Source organism: Anomalospiza imberbis, chromosome 1 (assembly GCF_031753505.1).
Source record: "Anomalospiza imberbis isolate Cuckoo-Finch-1a 21T00152 chromosome 1, ASM3175350v1, whole genome shotgun sequence".
In the NCBI taxonomy this organism is placed as follows: domain Eukaryota; kingdom Metazoa; phylum Chordata; class Aves; order Passeriformes; family Viduidae; genus Anomalospiza; species Anomalospiza imberbis.
Window position 1 is genome coordinate 40,530,529 of NC_089681.1, and position 17,083 is coordinate 40,547,611.

A 17,083-nucleotide genomic window follows, 5' to 3' on the forward strand; every position below is an offset into this window, starting at 1 on the left:
AAAGTAAATGTATTTTATAACATAGTTCCAAATTTCAGTAATTTAATGGATATTCAAATATGTATTTCTCATTCTCTGCATATCAGTTCAAAAGGGAGAGTCCAAGACAACAAAATAGAAAGAGAAGTGTAGCAAGGATAGAGAAGTCACAGTCTGCATTAACAGTACCACTGATGAGAAAAACTTCCAAAGAGACCTTATGTTCAAGGTGATCTGACAAATATCCCGTTTAAAAATAATAATTAAAAATAAGTAATTAAAATAATACATTTATTCTGAAATAAGCAGTAAAATGAATCTTAAACCTTATCTATGAATTATGTATCAGTTGCATACAAAATAATAAGATCATCAGATACCTTGATGATAAAGTTTTCAAAATAATTAATAGCACATTAATGTTGCACTGTCTGAGCCATTCAGCCTGGGACTGCAGTAAACTTTTCCCCTGACTATAATCCCAACCAGGCAATTCTCATGCAGCCTGTACTCCAAGCCAGTCTCCTGGTTGTATTTGATTTGCAGTTTATGTAGCTTCATTCAGCTCCCATAGAAGTCAGCAGAAGGGTTCCCCTAGGAGTCTTAGCCTGCAGTTTCTAGCTCTGTGCAAGAATCCACATCATCATAACTTCCACGGATGTCCCCTGTTTACAGCTCTCACTACACATGTCTCAGTGAGGTAGCTGCAAGCAATAGTTTATCTGTATCCTCATCACTACTGCTTGCCAAACACTTTGTTGACTGTTTTGGTGTTTTTCCCACCTGTTTAGACAAAATGGCATATGCACACTATGCCTTTAAATAAAACAACAACAAAAAATATAAAAATAAAATCATACTTGCTAACAATGTTTAAATTCCAGTTTTTGAACAAAATTGTGTCATCTCTCCATTCTTGGATACTGATGACAGTGAAAATTGCATTGATTATTTAAAAACTGTAGTTAGCACTCAGCACGTTTGTCAGGCAGTATTTTAATCCAAATACCTTAAAGCCTAAATACAAGATGAAAAGTCATCCAAGAGTATCACTAGGTACCATCCTGTAATACTGCTGTGCATATTGCTCTCTAAGTACATTCTTGGCCAGCTTTTTTTAATTTGTGAAATGCTCTGGGCTTAAATTGTGACTCCATTTTTGTCTCAGATGTCGTTGGGCTGTCACAAGTTTTCTCATTTTGACACAATATTTTAATTTTCTGCAGAAGTTCTCAATTGCTTAAATTTAGGTGTGAAGAATTGAGGACCTGGTGCATGTGTTTTTGTTGGCTGGGTATAGAAAATATTTTACTCTTTCGAATGGACTCGTATTAAGAATATTATTCAGACACACGCAAGATACGAGTCTCATTTACTCTCAGTACCAGAACTTAAGAGCTATTTTGAGCTTTCCAAACCAGACTGAACTGCTGGGGGAATGCAAAATCATTGATCATGTTGTTCCTTTGGACTTGCTTAGCATTAAATTCCGTGGCTGATGCCAACCAAAGAATACAAGAATTCTCTTATATGTCATGACACAATGTCCCTGATGTCACAGGTTTGAAATAAGACACAGGCAGACACAATAATTTACTATTTCTGATCCAGCTGAGATAAAACTTAACTTATAATCATTACTGGAGACACACTTGAGAGTATTAAATGTTATGAGTGATCAGACGGACCAAAAGCATATGAAAAAATGGAGGAGAAATTTGACACAAAAAACTAGCATACTTTTTTGTCTTAGCTGTTGTAATTCAGTTCTAAGGACAGGACCTAACTGAGTACCAGAAAATATTCCCTAATATTTATGTCATAAGATACGGCTGAAAAAAAATTGACTTTATTGTACAAATCAGTTGGAGAGTATACTGACCATTTTTTTTGTTTTGGTTTACACATTTATATTAGTCTAAATTTTTGGTAATAAATTACTGTTTGTACCTTATCTTTTCACTGAATAGCTACTGGAATAAAGAAAATGTGCTCTCATCATTTTTCTTTCATTTTTTTTCTGGAATACTTTTACCACCTGCTTGTAAAACGTAAGGTGGTGGGGTTAGACTGTCACTTATGAGGTAGTAGGTAAGAAGTAACCTGAATTTAATTACTGCGTGTATCCTATCATGCTCATTGTTTTTTCTTCATTGTTTCAGTGGATATTTTCCTGGTTTACACCAGTGTAAATATAGATGTGAGTAAGATCAAAATCAGGCTGCAAAGATTTAGACAGCTTAAAACAAACATAAGTTAGGAAGTTAAAAGATACATTTTCATCTTTGTTTTGCTTATGGTTTTAAGGAATAATCAGAACAGTTTACATTGTTTAGTAGCTGTATTTTAAATATGTCATGATAAATGGATAAATATAGGCCTGTTCACACATGCACTAGAGTCAACAGTAATAAGATCTTGCCTTCAATGAGGAGAACATAGCCTTTACAAGCTTGAGCTAAGCATAGTAAGTGTCATTTTCTGTCAGCATGTCAGAGCACTGCTCTAACATTTTTTTCCCATTTGCCATTTTTGTCTTTTAGTTCCATTTAAAAACTGATGCAAAAATAAATGTGGTAAAGCAAGCAAAGGAGACATATTGAGAGGAGGGTGGGATCAGAGTAGGAATGTAAACTGGAGCAATAACTCTGACTTCCCTCTTTTTGCTCTGCCATTTGGAGTTTACTAGGAAGGCACCAAAGCAATAGCTCTTTTATACCGTTCTGAGTAAAAAGCCATGCTGTAAACCTGTGATCAGTTCTGCAATGGGCAAAGGGGGGTATTTTTCCCATGACTTTATTTAATTGTGGCGTGCATCTGTGAACTCATTTAAATCCCATCTGCACGCTACTTCACAAACACACTACCCAGCCTTTCCTGGGAATTAGGTACGTGTTGGACAACCCAACCTCTACATGAATTTCAGGCAAGTGTTGAGAAAGCTTTAAATATCCGTGTTAGTAAATGTCCTGCATATCAGTAAGAGCTCCTTTTGGAGGCTATTGGTATCTGCTTCTCAGAGAGAATGATTTTCTGATATTATTCTATGTCAAGTTGCATTAAGAAGGGAGCCTCAATTGTTTTTGGTCTTTCTTGTTGTTGCTGTTGCCTTCTGAGTAGTTGATATTTTGTCAGTAGAGAGAATCTGCACTATTTATGGGTTTTGCACTATAAAACTACTGCAGCCCAATCACATGGCTTCCTTTCCTAAGCCATCTGTCACAGAGGTCTGGAATTTTATGTGAATGTTGGTTGTGCAGACTTAACCCAAGTTTTTTTTTATTATGAAAAATTGTCAGCAACTACAATATTTAGCATTTTACTTTACATTGGTCATTAAACTTGATTACTGTAGCTCCGTTTCATAGCTATAGTTATATACCAATGACAAAGCCAAAAACACTGGGGCAATCATGGCAGAGCTCTATTATCAGATCCTGGAGTGTGTGCTTGGCACTGATATAGTTAATATCTTGGATTTTTGTAACTAAGGTTTATTAATGCTGGTATAAAAATGTATTTGATATTATACAGATGGCATAAGATGTTGTGGTTACTAAGTTATTATCCAGGATAAGCTGCACTGTCAAATTCAGGGCTTAAAACTATCACAGGAGATTAAACTATTTACTAAAAAGGGGCAGAAAGATATAACAAAAGCATCTTAGTATGAACATATTAGAAGTGTATTTACTTCCCATAAATATAATAAAATATCTCTCTCTTTAAGCTGTATGATTGAAAATGCGAACTTGGCTATGTGGGAGAAGCAAACATAGGAGGCGCCTGAGTTTCTGAACCAGGGACAAGCAGATGGCTTGGTGGTGCTTCAGTCTAGGTGGGCATCTGCATCAGGCTCATGGATGCAAAAGGGAGCCATGCTGGCTGAGTGAAGAGAGGTTGTCAGGCCTTAAATCGTCATCTACCACCAATATTTTCCTTCTGATTCAGAAGATTTAATTAATCACATTTTACCTTTGAATTAGTCATCACTGGCAGTGGTAGAAGGCAAGGCTGCATTAAGGAAGCTTGCACCCGCAGTCCATCCAGCGTGGCCATGTCATACTTTCAGCACAGGGGAAGAGCTCCCTGTTTCACCACAACTCTTAAGATCCTCAAGCAAGGACAGGTTTCACTGCCCTATCATTAGCAATTGGATGGTTGACTAATCATCATGCCCCAGCAATATTTAATGTTCATAAAAAAAGAAAGGGGCTCCCCCTGCCAATGTCTTTCTGAGGAAGAGGTCTAAGAAAGACAGACAAACTTACTTCTGGGCATACCTGACTCTTTTCTATTTACAACACAACATCTGGGTGATTCACTTACACTATGAGTTTCCTATTATATGACTCAAGGTAGGAAATCTAGGTTTATACAGCTGTCTCCTACACCTACACAGCACAGAACACATCTACCTCAAATTCCCAAGTGTTATACAAGCTTTGTGGTGACACAAATTAAAAATAGTAGTGATGACAATGAGCAGGTTAATTACAGTATTCTATGTGTAAGTCTCCGACATTGCTATTTATCGCCATAGTATTTGAATGTTTTCCACCTTATTCAGGAAAACACTGAACTAGACTACTGAGTAGTCCTCCAGAAGGCATGTTTCATATTTTCCCCTACTTGCCCTCAGTAAATGTTGGCAATAGCAAGGACTAGTCTTATATTCATCCCTATATAGAAAATATGTCAATATGTAGTGTAGCATATTAAGCATGAGGGCAAATTTGTTGTTGCTTACATTAGTAAATTGCACCTTTCAGCAGCTTTTTACCATTGCAAGAAGATGAGATTGTCCTCTTTTTCTGTGATCAAACAGGATAAGGCAGAACAGTGACATTTCCTTCCTTTGTTCTTGTACAGCCAAGCAGCATTTGCCCCTTTTTGTGAGCAGAAGAGCTTCTCCCAGACTGGAAATAGAGGTTGGGTCTCTCCCCAAACTGCGCACACCTTTGCAATTAAAGGCCGCTTTTTGCTGTACTCCCCAGGAAGCAAAGGGTTTCTAATTCAGGCAGAATATCTCCATTAGGGAGAACCTCCTCAAAATCCTCCTGCACCTCTCAGTCTAGTGGTCTCAGTGCACACCTGTGCCTTAGTGGCCTAGTCAGTGATGATAAAGGCAGCATGTTCTTTCAAGTGATGTAGAAAATCCCAGAGAAAATTTCTCCTACTGTGCTACTTTTAGATGTATTTCTTTCCCCCTCCTTCTCCCCCACCATGATGCAGATGTTGTAATGTTTCCAGGGTGTGGGGGGAAGGGAGGATATGTAATAGTAATGCTGTTGATGACCTAAACAATGCATTAATGCTTTTAACTGTGAATTGGGGTCATAGTTCTCTGTAAGAGTGAAAAGATCAAGAAGATTTAAAGCTAAACTTTTTTTAAATAAAACTAGATTTAGGGTGTATAGGTTATGGTTTAGTGGCATCTTATTTAAATTCTACTTACTATGTTTAAGCTGAGATGCAGGGATACCATTACTGAAGCTACTCTTAAGTCTGCCTAAGAGTTGGACATTAACTGACATAAATCGAAAAGCTGGGTTTAGATTCAGATAAATTTAAATAAAAGCGTGCATTTATATTTATCCTTTAAAAGCACCACATGGTTATTTTACAGCCTTACCATGTCCATATCTAAACATGTCTCTATTTCCTGTTGCATGTCAGGGAGCTGAGATAGAAGTGGATGAAAATGGCACGCTGGATTTGAGCATGAAAAAGAATCGAAGCCAAGACAAAGTTATGCCTCTCACTTCTTCCAACACAGCACTTCCCACTCCTTCCTCTTCTCCTTTCAAAGCAAGTAGCATCCTGGTAAATGCAGCCTTCTACCAGGCACTTTGTGAACAGGAAGGCTGGGATACACCAATCAACTACAGCAAGACCCATGGCAGGAAAGAAGAAGAAAAAGAGGTATTTTTTCAATTTCTGAGTGACTTTTTCCCTTGCATGAGAGACCATATGATAGTCTTTAGGGCAGTTTAAAGGGAATCAGTTTCCACAGGTGAACGTTGATCTGGTTTTAATGGTCTCTTGGATGGGATATAAAAAAATCCTGTTACTCACTTTGGAAGATCTTGCTTTCAGAGCCTACTTGTTAATGTCTACCATCATTAGAGTCTGCTTTTTAAATTTTGTTCTTAATGGCTCAGTCCTGTAACACAGACACCCAAATGGACTAGCAATCACCAGGGAAAAAAGGAAAAACAAAACAAAAATAACCCCAACAAATAAAGTCAAACCAAGGCAGTTCTTTCATGCTGAAAAAAAGGATAATTTTTCCATACCAATTCTTTAGACTTCTAGATAACTTGCTATCTAAGAATTTAAACTAATAGTTAAAACCTTGTCCGTAATATTCTTTCACTGGAAAACTTTTTATTTTACATACTGCAAGAAATTTCTGCCACTGAATCTTAGATCTCCAACTTGCAACTTAAGTGATCAATCTTCTAGAGTGTCACTTCCAAGTCAATAACTGTCTTTATTTTTTTTTTCTGTTTTTCTCTTTCATATCCATTTATCCTGTCTTAAAAACAAGGCAGCATAGTCTACTATGGCCTTTCTTATTCTACTTTGCTGGCAAGCTCAATTTAATATTTTTTCTCTTGAACCTGACTTTCAGGATATGGACTGCTTTCATTTTTCTGGAATCAGGAACGGACCACCAGCTCTTTAAAAGCCTATGTTACAGCTTTCAGAAACAAAATATAGGTGTCCTGGTTGGAAGGTTTTATACTACTTACTCCTTGTTTGGTTTTATATATCTAAGAATAGAATTTGATCATTATAATAATATGAAATTATCTTTTGTTCAAATATCAAATCTGACACTTCAAGAAGACACAGATGGAGTAAAGCTATTTACAATTGATGTTAGACTATCCAGGCATCCAATTCAGAAACCACCTGGAATTAAAAGATAATTCAATTGCATGAGGAAAATAATCTATCAGCACTGGGTAGAGGGTTTCAATGTGTCCGCTGAAGAAGCTTGCAATTGGAGGCTGGGTTGTCTTGAACAATTTGCAGTGTCCTCTTTGGGGCTAATGATGGTCTTTATCTCACCAATGACAGAACAATCCGTGTCCCAGGGTTTTGGAGTGGGTTTGACCCGAAGCGGGAGGATGAGGGCTCTGGCCCTTCCCCATTCATGCTGCTTGATGAGCACGCACAACCAGCTTTGAGAGGACTGCCTTGCTGCTGGGATCAAGAGGGGTCACAGACTTGGCAAGGGACCTGTCGTGTCACTCCTCCTCCCTGCTGCCATCACAGCTCAGCAAAAGAGCCAGGACAGGAGCACCTTCACATCCCCCCTAATCCATGCCTGACTTTCACAAGGCTAGGATGGGTGTCTGGATGTTTCCCTGTCCTTTCCCAGCACAGGGAATTGGAGGCAAATAAACTACCCAGCTGGACATAATGGTCCAATGCACTCGGGCACTGGTGCCCCTTGCACTTGGTGCTTTAACACTGTGCATTTTGTCCCTAATTGAGGATCTGGCCCCAGATCTCTGCTGTGAGACTTTGCTGTCCCAGGGAGCCTTGATACATCCAGTGATGACAGGGCCAGAGGCTCTGTTTTCAAAATCAAAGACTGGCAGTTATCCTTATGCAAAGAAAATGACTGATTATATCTATTTCTAATTCATTGTTATCTGGTTCATATGCACAACAGTTGCTTAATTTTGGTGGTAATTTCCAGAAAATATTGTCTCTCTCTCTCTTAGCAAAATAGCCTGTCCAGATGCCCCCTTAAAAAAAAAAAATCTGAATTTGGATAAAGCTCAAAATCTCTCCAAAAGGAAAGCGCTGAGAAATAACTAGAGCTGTCAGTTAGTTCAACTGTCAGTTCTCCAAAGATTTCAGGGCTTAAAAATGTTAAAAGTGCCAGATGCTATTATCTGTTATTCATGTTACCATTATGTTCTGGTCTTTTCTGAAATCAATATAAACTTCCATCTGTACATTAATGGAGTATCATTGCTTGCTTTCTTTCAGTAGTGTGCATGCATGAATACACACATGCTCTTTGCAGGAAATAGTGTTTGGACCAATTGGGCTGGTTCCGATTTTTCTTTTAGTCTGAAATTCTTTAGATTTTTATAGCATTTAACTATAAGTCTATTCAAATGGAAAAGGAAAAATGATACATACAGTTGGGCTTGAAAAGCTATGACAACCATCAACCAACATAGCAGAAAGAGAGAAGTGCTAAAGGTGTTTTCCCAAAGGATTATCTCTCCCTCTAAAGATAAATAGCTGGAGAAGCACACAAGCCAAGATATGATGCTCTGCTTTTAGTCTTAAGTGCAGAGGATCAAAAAGTATTTGTTTTTTATTTCTGACCTTCTGTTTTTTGACAGATGCAACCACTTTTGGGCCACATGTAGTGATGTAAGGTTCTAGAAAAGCAGAGTTTCAGTATTCCTTTGCCTACATTTCCTTTGCACTGTCCTGATTTTCCAGCTTCTACACATATGAAGATTTTATGTTGCTTGAATAACACCGAGTGTCCCTCAAGGAACTAAGAAAATTACTAAAGCTGACTAAAGAAATCACCTATTTAAATGTCTATATATCTCCCTTTCTCCTGTGAAATATCCTAGGGAAAAAAACTGTATTAAACTGTTGTTGTTGTTTCTGTATGTATATGTGTGTATAGCTGTAGTTTTAAAAAAATAGAAATCTTAACAGCTCAATCCAGGAAATTCACAATTAAGTTTTGAAAAAAATCTAGTTATTTAAAGATAGAAAATGAAAATACTGCAATTCTAAACCCTCTAATATAAGTTATACTGGTGGCTATAGGTGTACTCCTGTCAGTCTTCACCATGAAATTTTGTTTTTATTAAATTACTCAGTGAAATGAAGTTGTGAACTGCAATACTGTAGCATTTTGTCAAACCTTGGATATATATAATTCTCCATCAGTCTGCTCTGTGCAGCAGGTATCAGACAGTGACATGATGAATAACTCACATACACACACACACACACACACACACACACACACACACACACATAAAGTTTCTGGTCCATCACCAGCAAAAGATCAGGATAGCTTTCATTTAAAGAACACAAGTTACACAAATGAAAATATTAACTGAGCCTGCAGCACAAACAGTTATGGCAATTCTTGTGTGCTGCAGGTGCATCCTGAGGTACATGACCCAGATCAGGATCACAGTGGAGTGCTAGAAGGTCCTTTTCACCACCCCATACTCCAGGCTGCCCTCAGAAGGAGTGGAAGAGGCTGATGTATGCCTGGTTTAGATGCATAGGGCCCAGGCAAGGCATGCTTTAAATTTTTAGGACCACACGTCAGTTCAGTGATGCAGATGTAGCCTGGCAGAGTTAGTTGTTAGACAGGAAACTGATAAACCACCCTTCTTTAACCTAAATTAAACTAAGTGGAAACCATTTTACCTGTGTTTTTCACAGTTATTTTGACATCTGATCCCATCTGATCCCTTGGTAACAGGAGGTTACCATTTTTTGTAGTTTCCTTGGGGAGCTTTTGACTTTACAGTAACTGCTACCAGTGATCCCTGCTTGTGTTTGTAAGAAAGGGAGGTCAGAACTTGTGGATAGAAGTAGTCAGGAACTCAGATACCCATGGCAAAATCACCCCTATATGCCACTGCAAAATTACCCCTATATGCCACTGGGAACAAGTTTTAATCCAGTATTTTTTTAATACTTTTAAAAAACATATCTTTGATGTTTCTTGGATCTTGAACAAAGCTGACATCCATTTTTCCTCTTTTGCATTTTAGTGCTTTAGTTTCCATGTTTGGAAGACTTTCAATCATTTATTATTTCTGAACTAACATCAAGACCTTCGGTAGTTGTTAATTTTCTCTGTTGCTTCCTTATCTGAAATTCTCCTTCAGAAATATAATTCCCCAAGCCTGAAATATATGAGGGTTTTTCTATTTATTTAAAATAATTACTCATTAATTACTGTGAAAGAGTGCTTAGTAAAGATGAATATATGTATTTTTGCTTTCTATATTTGTATCAGATTAGATTATTCTCAAACAAATTAACCCCACAAATGTAGTTGAAATAATCAGTAGTAATTGATACAACAATAATATGGCATCATTTCTATATGCACTGTGAAGTGTGAGTTACAGTAGGCAGTAGGTAGCCAGCAGCAGATCGCAGAAGAAAGTCATGTTGAGGATCCAGCCTCCAAACAGGCAAAGATGAACTGCCAGAATTGAGGACCATATGGAAGCTTTATCAGAAGAAACACCCCTGCAGAGCTTACAAGACCCAGGAGGCAGAAACTCCATTTTCAGTCCAGATTCGACTCAGCCCTGCACTCTGTGTTAACAGCTCTGCAGACAAGCCTGTTCCTCTGTCCTGGCACATTTGTCAGCTGCACAAGCCCAGAGCAACCATGGCACCAGCACTGTGAGTTTAGCAGAGGCTGGGACCTTCCCCTCTCAACCACGGACAGCAGTTTCTGCTTCTACAGATGGTAATCTCTGGGAAACACCTGAGCGTTAGAATGGAATCACAAAACCAACATGAAGTCCAAGAAGGGATTAATAGAGGTCTGATAATTGATGCTATAAGCTTTGGAGAATTCTCGAAAGATAAAATAGCTACAGAGCATCCCTCCAAAAAGAAAATACTTATCTTTCATAAAGATAATAATAATTGGAGGCATTAAGTCTCAAAACAGTAAAAACCAAGTTATTTTGAAGCTATCAAAGAAGATTTTTCAGAAAACAAAAATGCAATTTCATTCCAGGACTCCAAGTTTCCAAAATGCCTTCCCAAAGGAGTGAATGCTCATGATTCATTCCATTCACCAAACAGCATGGTAGCAGTGATGATTTAGATTTACAAATAGTAGAAATCAAGAACTACCCTTAGCAGCCTGCTATTAAGAAAGCTTCAAAGCTTTTTTGTTCTTTATGGATTTTCTTTTAACAAGAATGTGCTCTCTCAGTAAGATAACAGGACATTCCATTCCACAGACCTAAAAAGCTTTGGATTAACATTTGCTTATGTAAATAACACTTTTTAATATTTATGATTGCAATTTTGTAATTTATGGTGGAATGGTCACCACTTCAACTGTATTCAAAAGTCAGCAATGCACTTACACAGCAAATAAAAAGAACATAACTGCCAAAGTCCAGTTGGCTCTACCAGCAACCACTTCTCTTTTCTCTGTGTACTTTTCTTTGGCCTTTATCACCATCTTATAAAACAAACACAAATTTCTCCTATATATGGCTTAAATTAGTATCTGCTTTCAGAAATATTTACACAACATTCTTAAAAGTCTGCCTGTAGGAACCTGAAACTATGATATACTAAACTTTCCTAATTTCTCTCCATCATTTCTTTTTAATTTCTTTCATTTTTTTTAAGTTTACAAGAGGTTCTCTTCTTGCCATGGCAAATTGTTTCTTGAATGTGTGGGAGGGAGGACTTGAAGAGAAACCTTTTGTTACATTCTCATTTAATATTTCAGAAAGATCCAGTGAGCTCTCCAGAAAATATGGAGGAAAAGAAGTACCCAGGAGATGTCTCCATACCCAGTCCTAAACCCAAGCTCCATTCAAGAGATCTCAAAAAAGAACTCATCACGTGAGTCACAGAAAATGCCACATTTTCCTTTGCCCTGGTAAAGGCTGGCTATGCTGCTGTTCTGACTTCTGTTTTGAAGTAGATTTGCAGGAGCAGGGAGAGTTGCACAATTCCCTGCCAGTAGTTAGTTACACATCGTGGGTATGCAGACATGAGGTTTGGAGCTGCGACAAGCCAGAGTGTGCCTGGAGGTCTGGATAGATTAATGACTAAATTTATACTGGGTGCCACTCCTTATTCCTCAGATAGATAGGTAACAAGTGGGCAACAGCTCCTTCTACAAAACACACAGTTTCATAACATGCTACAGATTGCCTCTGCTAATGCTTATATAATTAAATAAGCTTTAATGGAACAATCGTCATTATAGATCCATTGCTTAGAACTTGTGTAGAAGCAGTTAGGATTTCTCAGACAGAAAATATGCGGAGTTCATAAAAAGACAAAATAAAAGACAAAATGGGGTTTTCCAACCTGTAGGAAACAGGTTTAAGTCCTTCATCTGCTTCCTTCCGAGCAGAATTAGTTATTCAGTCCCACTGAAAATCCAGTGGCTATAAAAATTCATGCCCTGGGACTATAGGCTAACACTCTCTTTTCCCAGTTACTGAGATGTACTTGCCCTGTGTTAAGTTCCAAAACTTTACTATCTAGAAAAGCAAACAGATTCTATTAAATCAGTCTGCATACAACAGCTTGTTTCAACTTAGAATGTTCACTAAAATTGTCCCAGGCAGCTCACAACCCAAGTCACTTTTAAAAAATGTTATCTAGGCTCTTTACAAAATCCCTTTGGGTTCACATCAATATAATTTTGATATTAACATAGAATTTTCACTATAATAGTCAGCCAGGACTCAGCAATCATTTATGGCACATTTCTTTTTGTCCCAAAGCAGAGCAGGTCTCTCTAAACAAGTGTGGTCCATATCACTTAGTGATGATAGCCCATAACTGCAGGCTCACTCATGAATAAACAAGTCACATCACGCCAACTTGTGTCCTGCTCTCCAGACTCGGTGGCACTGAAGCTGTTAGAGCAGCCTCTGTCCCTAGAATTTACATTTCCCTGGGGCAAGCTGTTGTGAAGAGTGATTCTTTCCCCTCATGTCATGCAGTCAGCATGTTGTCTACTCACCACATTATATCTGCAGTCATAGTTCATGACCTAAATTGCTACAGGTCGGGTTGTCTTGCCTCTTCTTCTAAAACAAATGCATACAAAAATCACAAAATTATTTTCTGAAGGATAATGGCTTTTATTTTGTAGTATTTTTATTGCTTTGTGATACTGACCTGTTTTGAGATACCTGTAATATACTTTTCTACTCTCCTAAATAAAGTATTTACTAGAGCAATGATGAGCTTACAGTGGTTCAAAAAGTATCTAAAAACGGGTATCTAAAATGTAATTGTACCAAAAATTAAATAAATAATATTTTTAATTTATCAGAAGAATCTATAGGCAATATAGAGATCAGACTACATTCCTATGATCCCACTGAGCTCAGATATTTTACTGAAAAATTCAGTACAGTTGGCTCCATCATGAGGAAGCTTTTAAAATGACATAAGCACTTGCAGAGAAAAATTTTGAACGTGGTTAGCACAGTTGGAGCAAACTACTCTATGAATCTCACCATCTAGCATTTGCTTTCTATTTTTTCATGTAAATTCTATTGGCCATATTGACATCACTCAGGTTGAAATGGGCTATGAAAATAAGGCTGATTTCTTCCTAAGGCTTTTTTACAGATTTGAAAAACTTCCTAACATTCTTCCAGCTCAGAGAAAATAGCCAGGTGAGCATCTCAGGCACCCCTTTTTCATTAGCATGGAGCACTAGATAGCAGTTTTTGTGTAGCACCTGCTTGCCCTTTTTGTCCATATTCCCAGTGAAAGAAAAACAGTTCTCTATAAGGCAACTCTCCAGAGTTGGTGTTAGAGTGTTTTAAATATTATACTTAATTCACCTCCCCCTCCACGCACAAGTTGTATTTTTTGGTATCTTTCCTCTTTTGCAGAGGACTGTATCCTAGCTTGACTTCAGTGTTACAGCTGAAGAAGGGCTGAGGAAAAAGACACGCTATAACATCTTCTCCAGCATGTCTCCATCTCTTGGTTTAAATTAGTGTATCTGTTCTGTTAAACGTACACCATTGTCTTGGTTTCAGCCAGCACAGGGTTAAATTTTGCAGTAGCCAGGAGGTGAGGTGGCTGAGGGTTATTCTATAACCTCACCCAGGGAGAAGGTTGTCCTCCCAGTCAGGTAAGCTTGGCAAAGGGAGTGGTTGGGTAACACCAGTTCTGTTCTGAGCAGTCATTTGCCTATCTTGTGCACTTTCTTATGGATAGTTTTGCTGCTACCATTCATTTTGAATGAATCTTCATTCATTCATTTTGTTATCTCATTGCTGTTTCCAGTGATTTGCTCTTATCTTGCGATGTGCCTTTCACCTTTTGTGCCTCCAATTCTACTCTCCAGCCTGCCACAGGGGAAGGAGGAAGAGGGGGGGCGAGCAACCAGCCTATGGTTTAGAGAGTCTTGGTGGGATCACTAATTTGGAGAGTACCATTCCCAAACCACAACAACTACCTTTGTATCACTTCTCAGTTCAGCTGAGAAGCAGCTTGAGAAAGTTTTGTTCTCTTTCAGAACATCAGATGTTGATATAGACGTCTTTTCTCTTCTGCAAGCAATCCTAACACCTTTCTCACTTGTATCAGTAAATAAATATTGGGTATGTCTCTAAAGAAGGTGCCTTATTTTAGTCAGAAGTGAAAGGAATTATTTTAAATATTACTGTTCTCTGGTCTCCAGTGTTTTATACTGGACGTCAGATCAGAAACTTCAGCTCCAACATTTATAAATTGCTGTGAAGATTTTGTGTCAATAATAAAACAGTCTTTTTAAGAACCCACTTTATAAGCAAAATACCTATGCAAAGGTAACTCTAAACAGATAAAATAAGGGTTTTAATCATTTGCATTGTAGAAATAGGAAAAATTCTTTCCCTCTGTGTGTCAAGTAATAATTAAAAAATAGAAGTGAAGTTTTTCTAGATGACTGCAGTGTCGTGACAGTGTGTAATGATGAACGTGATTGCCCTAAGGATCATTATATAATTCACTGCAGAGTACGGTGAGCTATGTGGTGTATTATATATACTCTAATTTCTCATTCCTTCTTCTCTGCATAGCTGTCCAACCCCAGGATGTGATGGGAGCGGTCATGTAACAGGAAACTATGCCTCACACCGCAGGTAAGAAACAACAGGAAGCCTAAAACAGGAAATAGAGCTACTTCTAGCTCTTGCCATCTTTGAACCTTTCTGCACTAACCATGGATAAGTATTCAAAAACAATTTGCAGAAAACAATCCACAGAGAAACATGGCTGGTTTTCCTGGTTTTGCTATATTTGTGAAGGTGTGGGCTTAATACACTGAGGCAGTTAAGCAGCATATGCTTATTACTGTAGCTGCATTTCTCAGCTGAGACCTGCAGATAAGTCATTTAGTGAAGTTTGCATTTCCCTGAGTGTACAAGCAGTCTCTATACAGATGCTATTGCATCTGATTATAAATGAGGTTTCTGCATACCTCTCTATGAATGGCTTTGAAACTCATAATCTACTATTATAAACTGAGGATATTAAATATTTTCCTCAAAATAGCCTACTGTCAACCTAGGCGTTGAAATAACAATTTTCTGCTTTTCCCCTGGGAGCAGAATGGAAGTGTTTTTTATACCTTCTACCAACCATGTGGACCAGTTCCTCTAGCTGTCCTTCATATAGGAAACATAAAGGATAGATTCTGTGTACCACTGTCCCCTCATAGCAAAGCAAAGGGGCTAGAAACTTTTGTCCCAAACTACAGCTTTTTTTAGTGATTTAAGAACCACAGAGTTATGCTGGTCCTTCTTTGCTGAGAATAAATATTTGAGAGTATAATTTTGACTAATATAAATAATATATTGTCTGGATGTTGGTGTTTTAGATAAAAATAAATGCTTTGGTTTAGTAAAATATTTCACATCAGGTTTTCTTTTCAGTGTTTCTGGGTGCCCATTAGCTGACAAGACATTAAAATCCCTTATGGCTGCTAACTCTCAGGAGCTCAAGTAAGTATTGACAATAGCACAAATGTTATTGTTCTTTATCTTCGACAAACATATTCCTTGTGTTATTGAAGTTGTAAATTTGAATTGCTCTGAGTGGTATCAAACCTTTTTCTGAAAAGTGTAGTGAATTGGTTTGAAAGTTTTTGAGTGAAATATAGTTTACTTTTCTCCATTTGTCTTTCTTTATTCTTGTACCCCTTCATTTTCATTAATTAATCAGGGCCTGGGGGGACAAAAATCGTGAACACTAGGGAAGATGCAGTTTTCACAGTATTTTTGAATCAGAGAGGAAGAGAAAATATCTAATATGTAAGATGGATCTGACAACTGATCCAGATAGAATTAACTGGAATTATTTAGTTAGAAGTAAATCTTGTTAGAATAAATCTAAAAATGAGACCAGGATACCTGCAAATCCTTTTTTAATTTTTCACTACCCTATACTATGAGTTTAATGCCACTGAAGCAGGCATCAAGTCATATGATTTTGTGCTGGCATAATTCTCACCATGAAATGTCACTTACAAAAGGACTGTGCGGGCTTTGCTATATAGACAGATGTATAGGGACATATGAATATTTCAAAAATCTGTAGTCAAGAGAGGCACTGGCAACCAGTCATCTAGTTATTGAATTGGCTTTGTCAATAAGGATGTGGGGAAAAGGGAAGGATAATTAGAGTTCTTTCATAGCTTTCCCTCTGCAACTTATAAATTGGATCCCATAATAGATGGCTTGGAAAAATTCATGAATGCACATAAAAAGGGGAGAACCCCGTGACTGTCCTTTCTGTCCTTTAGGTTCATCCCTAGTCCAGATAGAAGAAAATAAAGTCTGATCATGGCACTATTTTCCTTTTCTAATGGTATTAGTAGCAGAAGTGAATACATTTAGGCTTGGAGCAGTGTTTGGCTTCCCCAGATCAAATGTTAGTGGTCTTATTCCCTAACCTTACAACTTCAGTTATAATTGAAATGCTGAACTGATGGTAGCTATGAAGCTGAATGCACAGGAGATGCAGTAAAATAGCAAAGAAAGACCATTTATATAGGCAGCTGTCCAAAGCAATTCACAAAGCCAATAGGTAAACTGGCACACTGGCACAATGCTGCATTTTTTGACATTTCTGATCCTCAAAGGTATAAAATTTAGGTTTTGTTTGTTTTAAAAGAGCAGAAACCGGCTCTTGCAGGTTAGCAAGGAACCGGCTTGTAAAAATGCTGACAAATTTGAAGTAATTTGCTGAGTCATATATATTTGTCCCTGCTTTTACTGGCTTTCTGCCACACAAAGACACTCACACAAATATTTTGAATAGTTGCTCCTCATGCATCACCCCCCCGCCCCATTCA

At 37.8% G+C, this 17,083-nt stretch overlaps 1 protein-coding gene across 4 annotated transcripts in view; it reads left to right on the top strand.

The window, feature by feature from the left end:
• The window catches only part of ST18 (ST18 C2H2C-type zinc finger transcription factor), a 167,984-nt gene that overhangs the window by 136,360 nt on the left and 14,541 nt on the right, over nt 1-17,083 (top strand). For all 4 annotated transcript variants that reach the window (XM_068189025.1, XM_068189036.1, XM_068189015.1 and 1 more), the window contains 4 exons: nt 5,659-5,904; nt 11,492-11,607; nt 14,808-14,870; nt 15,663-15,731. In XM_068189025.1, the coding sequence (XP_068045126.1) occupies nt 5,659-5,904; nt 11,492-11,607; nt 14,808-14,870; nt 15,663-15,731 (494 nt within the window). The remainder of the gene's footprint in view (nt 1-5,658; nt 5,905-11,491; nt 11,608-14,807; nt 14,871-15,662; nt 15,732-17,083) is intronic.